Raw genomic sequence first — 17,320 nt, 5'->3', positions numbered from 1 at the left:
TTCAGAATTTAACATATAACTCTGATTTACTCCTCAATCTTCAGAATTGTCATAATAAAGAATATATCGAAAAAGTACAAAAATATAACAAAAATTCACTACATTAGACATTTATCTTCAATAACAATAAAAATTGAAAGCTACCATAGAAACAGGATATATGAATCTTGTTTCTGTCAAAAAAAAAAAATAAAAAAAAAAATAAAATAAAAAGAAAAAACGAGCAGAGAAGCTAACAGCTGAAAAAGCACAACTGTACCTCCCATATTGCTTCTTACTTGCTGTAGAGAGAGATTGGATGTCTAGCACACAAATTGCATCAGTTAATCAATTTTCACAGAAGAGTAGATGAGCCTTGTGAACCAAAAGCAAGCATAGAATCCAATTGTACCAGTTACCACGAAAAATGCATATGAGGCAATTAGCATGTACCCAAAATATAATAAACCAGAAACCAACTTGGTGATTTCAAGCTTGGTGAAGAAGTAAAAAGTAGCATAAAGGAAGAGATAGAGTGCAGAGGAGCCTGAAGTAAGATATGACCTCCACCACCATAAGTAGTCCTCACTGCACAACTGGAAGTAGCAAAGCACAATGGTTATCTCGGCACAGGTGATAACGAGGATAACAAAGACTAAGAAAAGGAAACCAAAGATGTAGTAGAACTGATTCAGCCAGATTGAGGTAAGAATGAAGAAGAGCTCAATGAAAACAGCTCCAAATGGGAGGATTCCTCCTATCAGAATTGAGAAAATTGGGTTCATGTACCAAGCCTGCTCTGGAATCTGTCTTGGGATTTTGTTTGTCTTCACCGGCTCCTCGATTGCTGGCTTCTTGAATCCGATATAGCTACCAACAAACACAAGTGGAACTGAAATTCCAAACCATAAGAAGACCAGAGCAAACATTGTCCCAAATGGCACAGCCCCGGATGATTTCTGGCCCCATATGAGAGTATTCAAGAAAAAGAAAATGGAAGAGACAACAGCTGGGAACATGATTGCTGTCCTCAGAGCATTTTTCTTCCATTCTGTTCCTTTAAACATCTTGTACAAGCGAGAAGAAGCATAACCGGCAAACAGGCCCATGAAGACCCATAGTAGAAGCATGGCTGTCATAAGACCACCCCTATTTGAAGGGGATAGGAAGCCCAGAATGGCAAAAATCATGGTGACAAGTGTCATGCCAAAAAACTGAAGACCAGTCCCAACGTACACGCATAGTAGATCTGAATTAATCGGGGGCCTGAAAACATCACCATGGATGAGCTTCCATCCTGTCTCTTCTTGGGCTTCTTCTTGGGTTTCAAGTTCATTATACTTGGAAATGTCACGGTAAAGCGTCCGCAGCATTATCATTGCTACCATGCCTGACAGGAAGAGAACAATCATCAAAGAATTGACAATTGAGAACCAATGAATTTGATCATCACTCATGAGTAGGTATGCATCCCATCTGGATGCCCACTTCACATCACTCTCCTGTAACACAGACAAGAGAGTAAGAAAACAATAATAAAAAGTCATTTATGGTAGACAACAGTTTGGACGTAATTAAATTTCAACAAACAGAATCTGACCTGGAACTCCACATCATATGTGAATATAATTTCCTTTTTGACATCAACTTCTTGAGGAGAGTTAGAACTAGAAACTGTACGCTTTGTGTGTGGGTCACAAGTTGTCAAACGAGTTTTATCTGTCCATGTTCCTTCATATTCATGTTTTACACTGCAAATCAAGAATTTAAATAAAAAATGAAATCATCAGATCAACAAGAAGAAACCATTTTATGAAGAAATGTCAATCAAGAGAACTAACCTGAATGGCTTGACCTCAAATCCAACAATTCTCGCAGTGTCAGTTTGCAAATCTCTGTGGTACTTGACAGTAAATGCCAAATGATTGTGTATAAAATATTTTTCTTCCTTGCTCTGCATAAACCCAGAACAAGTAAGAAATTTCAATCAAAAGTAACTTTATGCACAACAAAGTTTTTAAGACTCAGAGGTAAAATATTTACCCCGCTATATTGGCCTTTAAGTCCAACATGATAGCCAAGCTGGTAAACAGGAGGAGACTCCTGATCTAACCTTTGAATGGGAACAACCAGAGGGAGGTTATCAAGGATCCTGCCACATGCACAGCAAATAAATTAGAAAGTACTACTTCATCAAAATTATCAAGAAAATTGATAAATGAATTCATGTTCTCAATCATACATGTTAACTCGATACTCATCATCAATCTTCTCTTTGAACTCTTTAGCAAGTTTGGCATCAAGTGTAAGCCGGCAAAGAACATTGCACATTTGTGGTTCCCGCATTTTAAACTGCAAGAGAAAATGATAGCCAAATAATCAAACTGCCCTACAAGGTAACTATGGGGGCATATACTCAAAACTTTTAAACCAACCACATAAGGGGAGTTCTCAATACGGTCACCACGAAGCACTTCCCCAAGATTTTCTGCACTGTCCAAAATTTTTTTGGGGCGACAGTATGGAAGAGAATAATACAAGTAAGGAAGCTGAGTCTTTATAGAGGTTAACTTGTTCACTTTCACCATCAATGTATCTCCCTGCACCCAGTGACATAAAAATATACGTAAATAAGAAAAAACAATTGCTTTTTTCTTGCATACAGGAATATACAAAGTATCTTTACCACAGCCCGAGATTGAAAGAAAACTAAATCGCTCAATTGCAAGTCAAGCATACAGTCTCTGTGTTAGGCAATTTATCTTTAACCCCAAAAACAATATGTTTGATTCAGTTCATCCTCTTCACAAAAGGACTGCAGAGTGATGTTAAGCAATAACAATCCAAAATCCAAACAACTGCACTATAACAAAAGAATTAAGCTGGCATTTGCTATTTCACCATTATGACCTAAGAGCTCATTTCTAAAGCAATGTGGTGATGTCAAGTCCAGCACTAATAATGGATAATTATAAATGCGACTAGAAGTTTCCTCTTGCTATTTCTAGTTATGACCTTAAGGTAAACAAAGAGCATTTCTAAAGAAATGTGGTGCGGACAAATCCAGGATTAATAAGAAAAGATTATTAATTTAAAAGAGAATAGTCCCTCCAGCTGTTTCGCCCTATGACCTAAAGAGTACAGGGAGCTTATTTATATAGGCAGTGTGGTTCTGGCAATCTAGCACTAACAAGAATAAGAGTTCCCTCTTGATTGCAGACAATGCCTTTTTATGACAAGAAGAAAACTAATTAGATAACCTAGAGAATTTGAGCTAAGTTAACGCAAACATCAATATAAAGAAAACTGCTCTAAGCATCTGATCTTGTTGTTGAAATATTCTTCGGATTTACAGAAGGAAAAGTTTTATTTGCTTTCAAATGTCCTGCATTCTGAAAGCAAACGAGTGCAGATTCGACCAGAAGTTACCGACCAGATTTTATCATAGCACTAAGTACCCGATTAATAGAAAGATCAATTGATATGAAACTGAAACTAAAATGTAAGCATACCTTTATCCTAAAATGCAACCTTATTAAGTAATACAAACACATATATGCGTAACAATCACAAAAGCTGTTAGCACAAACTAAATATATAACTCTGATTGCAGAGAACGCGAAATATTAACATTCAATCGAGACATTTCACAATATCATCAATTTCCAAGAGACTACTAGAGAAATGCAATCTCCTAATTTTCGATCAGCAAAGCAAAGAAAAGTAATCCTTCACTTTCTCCCCCAAACAAACACGGTTCATGTTAAATTTTGAAATCAAAGGCAGATCAAACTTGAACGCATATCCAAGTAATAAAGGATAGAAGCAGATCAAGCAAGTGCAAACAGATATGTATAGGGGACTACATTTGCATAGCATAGGCACGACAGAGATTACCAGCAGAGAGAGCGCGAGAGAGAGAGAGAGAGAGGTCACCTTTTTGAAATCCTGGGGAGCAACGCCGGGGAGATAGAAAGAATATGAGCCATGGATCAGGAGGACGAGAATTGCAGCGATAATCGATTTATCAAGCGAGTGAGATCCTCTTCTCCTTCGAGACTCCATGGATTTACAGAGACGGTGGCAGATCTCGGGGTGGGGTGTTGTTTGTCAGGTGGGGGTAATTCGTGAAAATAAGGTGAGAAAGGAGAGAAGAAGGGGAAAAGAAGGATGGGGTGTTTTGGGAGTAGATCGGGTCCTGCTTTCTCTCCAGTTCATTGACTGCAGTACTGTTTCGGTTACCCACTCTGATTTTGCCACGTGTCATGTTCCAACGTCCAATCGTGCGATCAGTCTGTGATTACCGGTGCAATGTCACATTTTTGTAGAATTTGATTTAGACATTTTAATGACCAAGATTTTAGACTAAGATTTAGCCCTTTTTTTTTTTCTTTTTTTTTTTTTTTTTAAAAAAAGAAAATATTTCCATCTTAATATTGAAGTCTTTACGTACACTTTCAAAAAGTAATTTTTAAAATTTAAATTAAAATATTATTTTTATTTAAAATTTTATACAATTATATTATTAAAATCAAAATTTTATTTAAATCAATCTTATATCATTACTGCAAAATAAATTAAAAGATAGCATGTTGTAAAATGAAATACACTAAAAAGATTTTTTAATAACTAAAATTTTTTAAAAAATTAATCGAAATAACTATTTTGGTAATTTACATAATTAACATGTGTGTGTTAGAAATATAAATAATTATAAAAAATATAGTCCAGTAATTATTATTAGTGGGCCTTGAGTATAATCGTCTACCTAACAGCCCATCCATGTTCATCGTATAACGGGCCTAACTGATGAAAATAAAAAAGAAGAAACCCAAAATCAGAAAGAACCACCATTGTATAGTCACGTTTAGGAGTTTATTTTTATTATTTATTTATTTTTTGCATGTCAATGTCATCCCACCTGAATAGAATAATAATGATGATGATTATATATATTATATATATATATATATAATCTTTATTAAAATACGAATAAGTAATATTGTCATTAGCTCTGTTTTTTTACAAACATCCTGACTGTATTTCCACTTGCGCTTCTCAATAACATATATATATATATTTACATACTCGTGCATGTACAGACAAATCTCGCGTCGCATATGTATATACCATATATGTGCTGTGTGTGTGTATATATATATATGTAGTAGAATAGAGAAGCAAAATTGAAGAAGATTAAGATGGGTGGGTTTGATGATTACAAGCCAGCCATGGCTATGATAGGAATACAATCGGGTTATGCAGCCATGTCACTCCTCACTAGAACTGTCGTCCTCCAAGGAATGAATCCCAGAGTGTTTGTTGTCTACAGACAAGCCATGGCAACTCTCGTTATTGCTCCCTTAGCTTTTTTCTCAAGGTGTGCGTACGTACATACATATACGTATATACAGCTAGCTTTACATGCATGTCATGATGTAAATATGCACACTTTATAATTTCAAAAAAATTGTGCTGACCATTTTCTTCTTTTTGGTCGCAGGAGAAAATCCAGTGGATGCTTGGGATTAAAGAGCTTCTCCTTGTTATTTTTTACCTCACTTATTGGGTGTGCTATACTTAATTGCTGTGTTAAACTTTAGACATAATATACGGAAATATTAATATGTTGGGGTTTTCATGCAGTATAACAATGAGTCAGAACATGTTTGTTGAGGGAATGTACTTGGCTTCATCATCAATAGCAAGTGCAATGTGTAATTTAGTCCCTGCCATCACTTTTCTGCTGGCAGCGATTCTCGGGTGAAGTAATTTGAATTAGATATGAAATCTGGAGAAACTGTATTACAGAAATAAATATTTGAGTGATTGATTTTGGGTTGTAGATTGGAGAAGATAAACATTGGAAGCATGAAAAGTAATGCGAAAATTATAGGAACTTTGATGTGTGTTGGCTGGCGGAGCAATTTTAATGGCACTGCTCCGGGGTCCGAAGCTGCTCAATGCATATATGATTCTTACGGGGAAGTCTTTGTTCGGATTGGGAGAGGAAAACTGGTTGTTAGGGTTGTATTTATCTTTTTGGAAGCACTCTTTGTTGGTCTCTTTGGTTAATTTTGCAGGTACGTTAAGTAATTGAATTTAATAAAATATTATTCTTTTATTTTGATCATCTACAATGATTTTAAATTAAATAGTCTTTGAACTCATATATATATATATATATATATATATATATATATATATATATATATATATAAAATAGGTCCCGCTTTCTGCTTGCTATCCTGATCATCTTTCGTCCACGGCTTGGATGTGCTTTTTGGGTGGATTGCAGTCTGCAGCCATTACACTTTTGGTGGAAACAGATGGACTTTCCATTCAAATCTTGAACTTGTTACCTGTCTCTATGCGGTATTTTATATTTGTTTTTATTTATACAACATTTTGAGCTTCCATTATGACTTGAGGGTGTTCATATTTTCCATCCAAGGACTTAAAAATTAGATCAGACCACACTTTGGTTAGAACTAAAATAGAATTGTTTGAACCTAAAGTAAAAATAAATTTCTAGTGAGTTACCATTTTGCTCAAAAAAATTATTAATAAGAAATATTACTAAAACCCAATTTGATTATGCATATTATCAATTTAATGTTATTTTCGATGTTTTTCAAACATTTATTTATTTATTTTTAAAAAATTAAAAAGATTTAAATTAATAGTTCAAAAAAAAAAAGACTTTTATTAATTAATTAATTAAATTAATAAATGGATTTGAAAAGACTAAAACACTATATATATTGATTTACTCAATTTTGTATGAATAGGGAATCATAGGATCCGCAGTCTCATTCTTCCTTCAGTCCTGGTGCATTTCACACAGAGGTCCTGTCTTCTCTGCTATGTTTACTCCTTTAAATACAGTTCTTGTCACGATCTTGGCTGCAATATTTCTTCGTGAACAAGTTTACATAGGAAGGTAATGGATTAATATAGTAACATCCTATCTTCCACGAAATATTAGAAGATTATTTAGATTTAATTTGCTCTGGTTTTGTTTTTAGCTTGATAGGAGCAGTCAGCGTGATTATAGGTTTATATACTGTCCTTTGGGGAAAATCCCAAGATCAAGTAAAAATCGATATGCCGAGAGATCAAACAGTATAAGATTTGAAAATTTTGATCGAAGAACAAAATTGTAAGCTTCATTTGGAGGAATGTCTTCTCGCTCACTCCACGAATCAGAACTGACTCGCAATGACAGCTACATTGTTGTATTCTTCTGTTTTAGTTAATTGATAGGCTGAGAGAATTTCTGTTCTTATTATTTTCGAAAATCAATATATATATATATATATAATTCAACTTATTTTGATCATCATCAATCATATATAAAATTATTGCAATGCTCTGATAACGTTAGTGGGTGTCTTCACTTTCAATAGCAAGATACCAAAATCAGCCAACCGAATTCTAAACCAATCAAAATTCTAGTCTTCTTCTTCTTCTTCTTCATGAATCACCATAAATTTACAGCCTACCCTGCTCAAATATGGAAGATGAAAAGATATTACGCTCTGTAAAAGCTTGTTAGGATATATACAGGTTCATGTGTCCCCGACATGTCCACGTGAAAACTTCACATGGGCATTTCATCTTAACAAAATATTTCCATCTTAACATTAAAGTCTTTACGTACACTTTCAAAAACTAATTTTTAAAATTTAATTATAATATTTTTATTTAAAATTTTAAATAATTTGATTATGTTTATAAAATTAAATTTTTATTTAAGTCAATTTTATGTTATTATTGAAAAATAAATTAAAATGTTGTAAAGCCCCAAAACTTTAGAAGGAAATTAATTCATAAAATTAAATGCGGAAACGATTAACAAAGTTAAAGTTTATATTACTTATACAATAATTTAGAATGCCCAATAGAGGTACGAGAATATTCATTCTAAAAGACAATCGGTAATTAAAGAAATAAAAAGAAGAGCGAATACAAAAGTACCATAAGACAGCCTTCACTAACACTTGAAGTGAGTTCGGGTGGTAAACTACTCACAACCCTCTTGTTGATCGGGATCTGGATCCTAATCCTCTTGATATAAAATAATTAATGAAAAGGTGAGTTATACCACTCCATTAACAATATCACACTAATCACAGATACGAAAAATTGAAGATTGGTAAAAATTAAAAAAATAACTAATGGAACCCTTACTTTATTTAAATATTTTTAAACTTGAAAACGTTTGTTTGATACTAACTGTAACGAGTTTTCCAAAAATAACTTATGAAGATCCATATCAATACCACTTTTCATTTTCATGCATAGGAGAATAAGAGACAATAACTTTCTTTTCTTACCTATTTACTAGTACCCCTAAAGATCCTTAGGGATGTCCCCTCTACTCGTGAACTAAATATCTAATTTTATAATTGACCGGTTGTTTCCATAACATGTCCGATAATGGGCGTTAAATATTCCATCACTTCAATACCCTATCCGGTATGAAGGTGAACCGTATCTCTCAAATTTTTCCGATAAGGGACTTCTCAACCCCGTCTGATAACGTTCACGGTAGGGTTTCTTATGTACCGGACCCGTCCACCATTTTCCTAAGTAACCAATAAATCTTTCACACACAGATTTTCATCAACAAACAACTAACAAACGTATATCAATATCTCATATCATATTCACAGATCAATTAAACTACATTCATGGTGACGGTATATAACCAAAATAATCAGATAAATTGATAAAACCATTAAATTATAAATTAAGAACATGTACTATACAAAAATCGAGCAAGTAGGACAATACAGAAAAATAAATAAAAAATCAAGATAATTGTGAACTAACTGATTACGCTTCCACTAGCAATATGTAATTATTTTTAGAGTTTCTAATTTTTTACAAAAATACAAAATTATATATCGTGAAACCCTAAATTGTAACAGAGAATAAAGTGAAAGGTCCTTATCCATATCAGTATTTCGAGACGTCACACTGTCAACCACGCCTCCTAACGGGTACCGAATTTTCTGAAATTTTTCTACAGAATTTAAAACACTTGTCACGTACCTAAAATATCCAAAAAAAATTTAAAATCAGTGTTCAAAACTCTTTTCGGCCAAATTTGGGATTCCGGCACAACGCTGTCATCGTGCTCTAGTGTCGGCTCTGCCACCCACGTCGGTGGTCCATCTTAATCAGATCAATTTTGGCCGGCACAACGCTGTCATCGTGCTCTAGTGTCGGCTCTGCCACCCACGTCGGTGGTCCATCTTAATCAGATCAATTTTGGCCGGTTTTGGCCGACTTTACCCGTATCTCTGCGAAAAAATACGTTAGGAGTCTCAGTTGGTCAGAAAATTACCAAAATCACTGAACCTATCGGCGTGGGGTCACCAGGTGCGGCGGCTCCATTGGTCCTTATTTTGCTGCTGGGGTTCTTTCTTCGGCTAACCTGCACAGAAAAGGACGGTGAACACAATGATCAAAAAATTGTGTGACACGCGAATCGGAAAGGAGCTCATCAGAGAAATTTTAGAATTTTAGTTGCGACAGCTCTGCTGGTCTTTGCCGGAGGTTTTCGCCTCATTCGCTGTCATTCTTGCTCCGACTTGGTTACAAGGATGCTCGGAATCGAATTCCGAGCAGGTAGAGAGAATTTTTACCTTTTTTGGTGGTCGGCGGTGGCTCTAGTTCGACGGCGGTTGGCAGTCGGCCTCCTTCTCTGGCGTTTGGTTCTTTTTCTCTAGCGGGGGCTGCCGGTTAGGGTTTGAGTTCCTATGTGATGTCAAATATTTATACCAATCTCGTATTAATCTGAACCGTCCATCACGATTGATCTTGTTCGTCCGATCGCGTTTAAAAAAGAAATAAATTTGGATCGTCCATCGTGATTGATCTCGACTGTCCGATCGTGCATAAGGGAGAAAGAAATTCGGATTGTCCACGCGCGTGGGATCGATCCTAGACTGTCCGATTGTAGGACACGTAGATTGCCCGCGTGGCCTCCCATGTGGCACCCACATCAGCATGCTTTGCGCTTCGGTTTGTCGGGGCTGCTGACTGAGCAGTCCTACGTGGTCGAACTTTTTATTATTTGTACTTTAACCACTTGTTTCTAATTTTTCTTTTGAAAATACTCGCTGAATTTAAATTTTCACTATTTTCTTCCAAAATTACTTTTAATTATATACATAACCTATTTTTTTAATTAATTAACAAAATTAAGTTTAAATTGATTTAAAAATAATTAATTATTTATTTTTTTGATACTAAAATTTGATTCTGAACTAAATTTTGGATTCGGGTATTACAAATATAACATGTTGCAAAATGAAATAAAATTAAAAAGCTTTTCAATAATTAAAATTTGAGGCAAAAAATTCGCTGAAATAATTATTTTGGTACTTTATATAATTAAAATGTGTGTTAGAAATATAATTAATTATAAAAAATATTTTTCAATTATTATTATTATTAGGACGAAAGAAATAGACAAAACCAATTGATGAAAACAAATAGACAAAACCCAAAGTCACGTTTAGGAATTTTTATTTATTTGCATGTTAATGTCACCTCACTCCAATATAATTATAATAATAAAAATGATGATGATATACTATATATATATATATATATATATATATATATATATTCCTTATTAAAGTACGAATATGTAATATTGTCATTAGCTCTGTTTTCTTATGAACATCATGACTGTATTTCCACTTGCCGTTCTTAATAATATACTCACGTGCATGTACATACAAATCTTGCGTCGCATGTGTGTATACCATATATGTGTGTGTGCGCGCGCGCGTGTGTAGTAGGTGAGAGAAGCAAAATTGAAGAACATTGAGATGGGTGGGTTTGATAGGATTACAATTGGGTTTTGCAGCTGTGTCACTTTTCGCTAGAACTGCCATGCTTCAAGGAATGGGTCCCAGAGTCTTTTGTTGTATACAGAGACAAGTCATAGCCACTCTTGTTCTTGCACCCATAGCTTTTTTTCTCAAGGTGTACAGACACACACACACACACACCACTACATGCATGTCATGTAAATATACACATAATTTCAAAATAATTGCTGACCATTTTCTTGTTTCTGTTGGCAGAAGAAAACCCAGTAGATGTTTGGGATTAAAGAGCTTCTCTTTGTTATTTTTTTACCTCACTTATTGGGTATGCTGTACTTAAATTACTGTGTTAAACTTTAGACATAATATACGGAAATATTTATAACAACGAGTCACAGAACATGTTTGTTGAGGGGAATGTACTTGGTGGCTTCATCATCAATAGCAAGTGCAATGTGTAATGTGTAATTTAGTCCCTGCCATCACTTTTCTGCCGGCAACTATTCTCGGGTGAAGTAATTTGAATTAGATATGAAATCTGGAGAAACTATTTTAAATTTCTACTTAGAATTCCCTTTATTATTAACTATCCTAGTTTACATTCTAAATATGAGTGATTGATTTTGTAATGTTGATTGGAGAAGGTAAATATATAGTTAATACTTGATATGTGTTGGTGGAGCAATTTCAATGGCATTGCTCCCAGGCCAAAAACTACTCAACCGGAATAATCTTTTTTTTTTTTTTTCCCGGATTGGGAGAGTTGTATTTAAAGAAACTACTCAATGCATGTATTGATTCACTCAATTTTGTCTAAATAGGGAATCATAGGATGTGCACTATCATTCTTCGTTCATCAATCTTGGTGTGTTTCACATAGAGGTCCTGTTTTCTCTGCCATGTTCGGACCTTCAAATACAGTTATTGTTACAATCTTAGCTGCAATATTTTTTCATGAAGAAGTTTACATTGGAAGGTAATAGATTATTAACATGGTATTATCCTATTTTGAATTCAAAATTCTTGGGAGATTAATTAGATATAACTTGTTTCGATTTTGTTTCAGTTTGATAGGAGCAACCGGCGTGATTATAGGTTTATATACCGTGCTCTGGGGAAAATCCGAAGATCGGGTAAAGATTGAAGCGCCCCGATAGATCAAACAGCAGAAGATGTGGAAATTTTGGTTGAAAAACAAAATTGCAAGCTTGATTTGGAGGAACATCTTCCCTCTCATACCATGAATCAGAATGACTCACAATGACAGCTACAATTGTTGTATTCTTCTGTTTAAGTCAATTGATAGGCAGAGAAATTTTCTGATATTATTATTTTCAAAAATAATATATATATATATATATATTTCAACTTATTTTGATCGTCATCAATCATAATATCATTATGTAAAAAATTATTTTAAGGTTCTGATAATGTTACTGGGTGTCCTCATCTTCCGTAGCAATATCCCAAAATCAGCCTAATGCAGCCAACGAACTTCTAGACCCATCAAAATTCTAGTCTTCAGCTTCATGAATCACCACAAATTTCATGAAACAATTTTTTTTTTTTATTTAAAAAAGAAGAAGAACACCCACATACCATCTGCAGAAGATAAGAACCAAAATTCTTTTTGACTTGATTTACAGCCTATCCTATTCAAACCCCACATGGTTACAAGCTCTTAAGGATCGATTTTGTAAGATGAAAAAGAAATTACCTTCTGTAAAAACTTGTCGGGACGTTTATAGAGTCATGTATCTACGGCATCTCCACGTGAAAACTTCACATGGGCATTTCCTTTCCAAAATTTTTAAAAGGGATGAGGACCTTCCCATGTGAGAAAATGACAAAGCAAAACTCAAAGACGGCAACTCATGCTTCTCTATCACTGATTCAACTCCACGTCAACAATTACCAGCTACTGAACACCACGTTTCTTTATCAGATTTTGTCGTTGTTTAATCACCGCGTCACAATGTTAATCATTATATACGGCCAAACAATTCTCGTTTGATCACTGTACATATGTAAGTATATAATTCTATTAACACGCACACATATATATTATCATACAAAGGGTTACATGTGGTGGAGAAGAATGGATGTTTACAAGCCAGCTTTGGGTATGATTGGCTTACAATTCACTTATGCAGGAGTTGCTCTGTTTACCAGAGCTGCTCTGCTTCAAGGACTGAGCCCACGAGTCTTTGTAGTCTACAGGCAGGGCATAGCAACTCTTGTTATTGTCCCCATTGCTTATTTTTCAAGAAGGTAATTAAGACTGAAAAATTAGCAATTGAGAGTCTCTGTGTAATTCTTATTAAATGGGTTTGTGTGGCAGGAGGAATCCTGATGGAGGAGCTTGTTTAGGGTTAAAGACCTTTGGTTGGATCTCTTTGGCTTCTCTTATTGGGTAATTGTTTTGCCGATAATTGAATCTTTTTGGTGGTTAATTATTTGATTAATTATTAAAAATTGGTAGAGTGACAGCCAATCAGAATGCATACTTTGAAGGACTTTACTTGGCTTCTTCAACTGTTGCAAGTTCAATGACTAATCTCATCCCTGCAGTCACCTTTGTTATGGCAGCTATTCTTGGGTAAACATAATTTCTCCTCTCTGTTTCAGAGAATGTCCTTCGGAAATTGTTGAATCTAACTTACGAGAATAGTTTTATTATGATAAATTTTGTTGATTTAGATGGGAGAAAGTGAATCGAAGAATCATTGTGAAGATAATAGGAACAGTTGTATGTGTAAGTGGAGCAGTTACCATGGCGGTGGTCAAAGGTCCAAAGCTATTAAACTCACCAAAGTCTTTCTTGAGCCAACAAGGGGACAACTGGCTTCTGGGTTGTCTTCTTCTGCTAGCTAGCAGTTTCTGCTGGTCGTTTTGGATGATCTTGCAGGTATTCCGACCTCAAAATTTTCTCTCTCTCCATTTTTTATCACTTCCGAAAACCTGCCTGTCTGTCTTCTAACGCTCAAATTACAGGTTCCGATTTCACTCAGCTGCCCCGATCACTTGTACTCATCTGCCTGGATGTGTTTCTTGGCGACGATACAATCAACGACGATTGCGCTACTCACCGAGAAAAACCTGCTGGGAGCTTTCGCTCTTGGTTCATTTTTTGAATTTTCTTGTTGCCTATACACTGTAAATATTTTCTCGTTGCTTATATATGTTCTCTTTCTAATGAAAAAACAAGTCCGACGTATAATCATGTGTAGATTTTAAAGGTGACGGGCTCTTTGTGAACCAGGGAATAGCACTTGCTGTGTCGTTTTTCGTTCAAGCATGGTGCATTTCGCAAAGGGGTCCTCTCTTCGCCGCCATGTTCAACCCGCTTTGCACTGTCATTGTCGCCGTCTTCGCGGCTCTGTTTTTGCACGAGGAAACGTATATTGGAAGGTAATATAATATCTATATCTATATCTGTATAAATGTATGAGAAACGATGTAAGGTGGCGTAGGTAGATTTACACAAACTGATGTTATCTGTGTAATTGTCATCAGCTTGGTGGGTGCATCAGCTGTCATAATTGGTCTCTACGTTGTTCTTTGGGGAAAAGCCAGAGACTTTGAAGAGATGAAACAAGAGATAACAGATAAGTCCAACCCCAAAAATGGCGATGCCATGATTGTTCAAGTTTTGGAAGATGAATCTTCAAATAAGAAGAAGAGCAAATCTGATCTACAAGAACCTCTCCTCTCTGATAACTATTCAATTAATGTCGATCAAAACGGCAACCAGCTCCTTCCATGAATATTTGTATATATATATATATATTGACTGAACAAGAACGATCGAGGAAAAACAGAGTTCATAATTCTAGAACTAGTATTTTTGTGTTTGTAACTCAATCATCACTGAGTAATTCAATAAATAACCTTTCGGCGACGTAATTTTTTATTATAAGCTTAATTAACACAAGATTTAAAAATTACCCAGAAAAGAAAAGGATACATAAGAAAGAAAGAAAAGAAAATGATGTGAACTATTTGTTGGGTGGTTTGTTATCAGAATCAGAACTCCTGCCGGCGGCGGCCTTGGCGACGTCTCCGGCGGAGGCTTCGGGCTTTTTCTTGACGTACAAAACAAAGTAACCGATGGCGGCGGTGATGAGGAGGCCGCCGATGGCCATGTTTGAGAGCTTGTAAGGTAATATGCGCCTCTGGTGAAGGATTTCGCCGGGATTCTGACCTGGTGGACGTTTAGATGAATCTAAACCTGCAGCTTTGACATCTTCCGGCCTCATCTTGTGGGTGTCGGCCGTTTTCCTCCACTCTTGCCTCTCTGTCATCTCCAAAATTGTACTAAGACTCGATTTCCAGTTGCCGATTTGACTCATATCGGCAACTGCATGCAGTGGGGTTTTGCCACGTTTGGTTGGAAAAGTTTCTTGTTCGTCCACGTAGGCTGTTACATGCAGATGTAATAAGTCGCCATGTGTTAATCTGCTTGTAACGAACCGGTCGGTTCAATTTGACCGATTCGGTTTGTTAGTCCAACCGTAAAATATTTATTCCGGTTCGGTCATCGCGAACCGGTCCGGTAAATAAATAAAAGGGCTCCTGATGTTCCTTCTTCCTCCTTTTTTTTGACCGTTGAGTTGAAACGAACAGACGCAGATATCTAGGAGGTCACACTGACACTTCACCTTCTAACGGTTATATACTTTCTTTTTGGCTTTTTCTCTAAATACAATCATGGCCGAACAACTAGTTTCAACGGCTACTTTTTCTTTCTCTCTTTCAATTTCTGGCTTTTCCCTATAAATACCCCAAGTCCCCGGCTCATGTCCATCGTCAAAGTTAGAATCTCTCTCTCTTTTAACTCTCATATTCTCTTAATTTCTTTCTGCAACTTGAGCTCTTGCTGTTTTTGATCTTCTCTGTTAATGGCTGCTACTCGAGCTTTTTCTTATTTGGTGCTGGTAGTTTCCGTGTTCTTCAGTTCTATTGAAGCTAAAGAATTCTTGGTCGGTGGCCAGACGGATGCGTGGAAGATCCCGTCCTCCTCTCAGTCCGAATCCCTGAATCAATGGGCCGAAAACTCACGATTTCACATTGGCGATTCTCTTGGTAATTTTCTTCTTCTTCTTCTTCCTCAATTGCAGACTTAACCTCCTTATCTGATATGACATTCTATTGTGGTTTCAGTGTGGAAGTACGACGCTGAAAAAGACTCGGTGATGCAAGTAACTAGGGAAGCTTACCTGAGCTGCAGCACATCGAACCCAATCGCAGAGTACAAAGATGGCAACAGCAAGGTCAAGCTGGACAGATCAGGAGCATTCTATTTCATCAGCGGAGCGAAGGAGCATTGCGAGAAAGGGCAGAAGGTGATTGTGGTGGTTATGGCGGCAAGGCATAGATACAGCGGGATCTCTCCAGCGCATTCTCCGGCGGAATTTGAGGGACCTGCTGTTGCTCCGACGAGTAGTGGTGTTAATTTGAAGAGCGGTTGGATGGTGGTGGGATTAGAGATTTTAGGGTTGGGGGGGTGGTGTGTTTTTTTGATGTGAGGTCGAATTGTTCCAGCTTAGATGTTGGTGAATTTTGTTTATTTTAAATATATATATATATATATTTATTCAATTGGGATAATTTGATTGGACCGGTTAATATTAAATAACACAAGTTGTGTTAATTGATTCTCGTTACAGCCTCACTCAAATATCTTTTTCTATATGATTTTTTTTAAAGAATATATGCATTTTTTTAACACATAAATTTGAGAAACTTTTTTAGAAATCTTTTATTAAATAACAAAATTTTTACATATAAAATTTTTAAAATGCCCTAATAAAAAATTCACTTGGAACAATTTTTTTTTTAAATTCCATAAGAATTTTTTTTATATCTCTTAGTTTATTGAAAAAATAGTTTTAATATTTTAAAAATATCTCAAAAAATAAATTATCTCAAAAAAACGTAGAAATCAAATAAAATTTTAAATTTTAAATGCAACTAAAATTGTCATATTTTGTGCAAAAAATACAAAGAAATCTTGTGAATTTATGTCGAACAAATGTTGTTTTGTTGCGAGAATTCTTATGTCACCCACAAACAGAGACTAAAAAAGCAAGTGTTAAATATAAATTGACTATCAAACCTGGAGTTCCACCTGAGGTTGCGGTAGCTGCTGAATCTTTTACTGGAACAACTGTATGTTTAAATTTACAATTTAAATTTAATAGCTGCTGAATCTTTACAATTTAAATATGCAAATATGTTAACAATAATTTGATCTGTGGAATGTAATTGAAAATGTAATTAAAGAGTCCAAAACAAAAATTTATTTGTATTATTTTTAAAGTGATTTTTACCAGCTTGTGAAACTCTAAAAAAATATGAGATTCGTTTAAATTGTAATAACTTAGCATAGGTGAAGAAGAGAGAGAGAATAGGAGAGAGATATAGAGAGATAAAATGAACAGTAGAAATTAGGGGAGGGATTTTCAAACGGGTAGGATTGGAAGCTGGGT

At 35.4% G+C, this 17,320-nt stretch overlaps 5 protein-coding genes across 5 annotated transcripts; 3 read left to right on the top strand and 2 right to left on the bottom strand.

The window, feature by feature from the left end:
• EMP1 (Endomembrane protein 70 protein family) lies at positions 1-4,149 on the bottom strand. Its single transcript, XM_022034974.2, has 7 exons — positions 3,916-4,149; positions 2,415-2,579; positions 2,222-2,331; positions 2,023-2,131; positions 1,821-1,933; positions 1,580-1,730; positions 1-1,481 (listed from the first exon to the last, which is right to left on the bottom strand). Exons 1-7 carry the CDS (start codon positions 4,042-4,044, stop codon positions 324-326), a joined length of 1,935 nt encoding a protein of 644 aa, XP_021890666.1. The 5' UTR covers positions 4,045-4,149; the 3' UTR covers positions 1-323.
• Positions 4,150-5,107: 958 nt separating this feature from the next.
• On the top strand, positions 5,108-7,321 carry LOC110809218 (WAT1-related protein At4g30420-like). The gene is given in 10 exon segments (XM_022034975.2): positions 5,108-5,359; positions 5,483-5,548; positions 5,626-5,742; positions 5,826-5,895; positions 5,897-6,004; positions 6,006-6,062; positions 6,206-6,293; positions 6,296-6,354; positions 6,771-6,922; positions 7,008-7,321. Coding segments are annotated over 10 exon segments (999 nt in total). The 5' UTR covers positions 5,108-5,180; the 3' UTR covers positions 7,111-7,321.
• A 5,538-nt stretch (positions 7,322-12,859) lies between these two features.
• Positions 12,860-14,730, top strand: LOC110809233 (WAT1-related protein At4g28040-like). Its single transcript, XM_022034994.2, has 7 exons — positions 12,860-13,100; positions 13,171-13,242; positions 13,312-13,428; positions 13,530-13,737; positions 13,824-13,985; positions 14,092-14,240; positions 14,346-14,730. The coding sequence occupies exons 1-7, from the start codon at positions 12,913-12,915 to the stop codon at positions 14,593-14,595; spliced, it is 1,146 nt and encodes a 381-aa protein (XP_021890686.1). The 5' UTR covers positions 12,860-12,912; the 3' UTR covers positions 14,596-14,730.
• LOC110809234 (uncharacterized) lies at positions 14,708-15,432 on the bottom strand. The gene has a single exon (XM_022034995.2). It carries the CDS (start codon positions 15,179-15,181, stop codon positions 14,828-14,830), a length of 354 nt encoding a protein of 117 aa, XP_021890687.1. The 5' UTR covers positions 15,182-15,432; the 3' UTR covers positions 14,708-14,827.
• Positions 15,433-15,470: 38 nt separating this feature from the next.
• Positions 15,471-16,490, top strand: ENODL15 (early nodulin-like protein 15). Its single transcript, XM_088206994.1, has 2 exons — positions 15,471-15,914; positions 15,993-16,490. Exons 1-2 carry the CDS (start codon positions 15,731-15,733, stop codon positions 16,355-16,357), a joined length of 549 nt encoding a protein of 182 aa, XP_088063120.1. The 5' UTR covers positions 15,471-15,730; the 3' UTR covers positions 16,358-16,490.
• Positions 16,491-17,320: the final 830 nt, after the last annotated feature.

Source organism: Carica papaya, chromosome 7 (assembly GCF_054855325.1).
Source record: "Carica papaya isolate Zhongbai chromosome 7, ASM5485532v1, whole genome shotgun sequence".
In the NCBI taxonomy this organism is placed as follows: Eukaryota; Viridiplantae; Streptophyta; class Magnoliopsida; order Brassicales; family Caricaceae; genus Carica; species Carica papaya.
Note: the sequence above shows the minus strand (reverse complement) of the source record. Positions and strands in the feature narration are given on the sequence as shown.

Coding starts and splice junctions, on each gene's coding strand:
- EMP1 (XM_022034974.2), bottom strand. CDS start 4,044: ATGGAGTCTCGAAGGAGAAGAGGATCTCACTCGCTTGATAAATCGATT. Junction 1,934..2,022: donor TTAAAGGCCAATATAGCGGG/GTAAATATTTTA, acceptor GGGTTTATGCAG/AGCAAGGAAGAAAAATATTT. Junction 1,731..1,820: donor TTTGAGGTCAAGCCATTCAG/GTTAGTTCTCTT, acceptor CTTGATTTGCAG/TGTAAAACATGAATATGAAG.
- LOC110809234 (XM_022034995.2), bottom strand. CDS start 15,181: ATGAGTCAAATCGGCAACTGGAAATCGAGTCTTAGTACAATTTTGGAG.
- LOC110809233 (XM_022034994.2), top strand. CDS start 12,913: ATGTGGTGGAGAAGAATGGATGTTTACAAGCCAGCTTTGGGTATGATT. Junction 13,986..14,091: donor TTTCTTGTTGCCTATACACT/GTAAATATTTTC, acceptor TTTGTGAACCAG/GGAATAGCACTTGCTGTGTC. Junction 14,241..14,345: donor GAGGAAACGTATATTGGAAG/GTAATATAATAT, acceptor AATTGTCATCAG/CTTGGTGGGTGCATCAGCTG.
- ENODL15 (XM_088206994.1), top strand. CDS start 15,731: ATGGCTGCTACTCGAGCTTTTTCTTATTTGGTGCTGGTAGTTTCCGTG. Junction 15,915..15,992: donor TCACATTGGCGATTCTCTTG/GTAATTTTCTTC, acceptor TTGTGGTTTCAG/TGTGGAAGTACGACGCTGAA.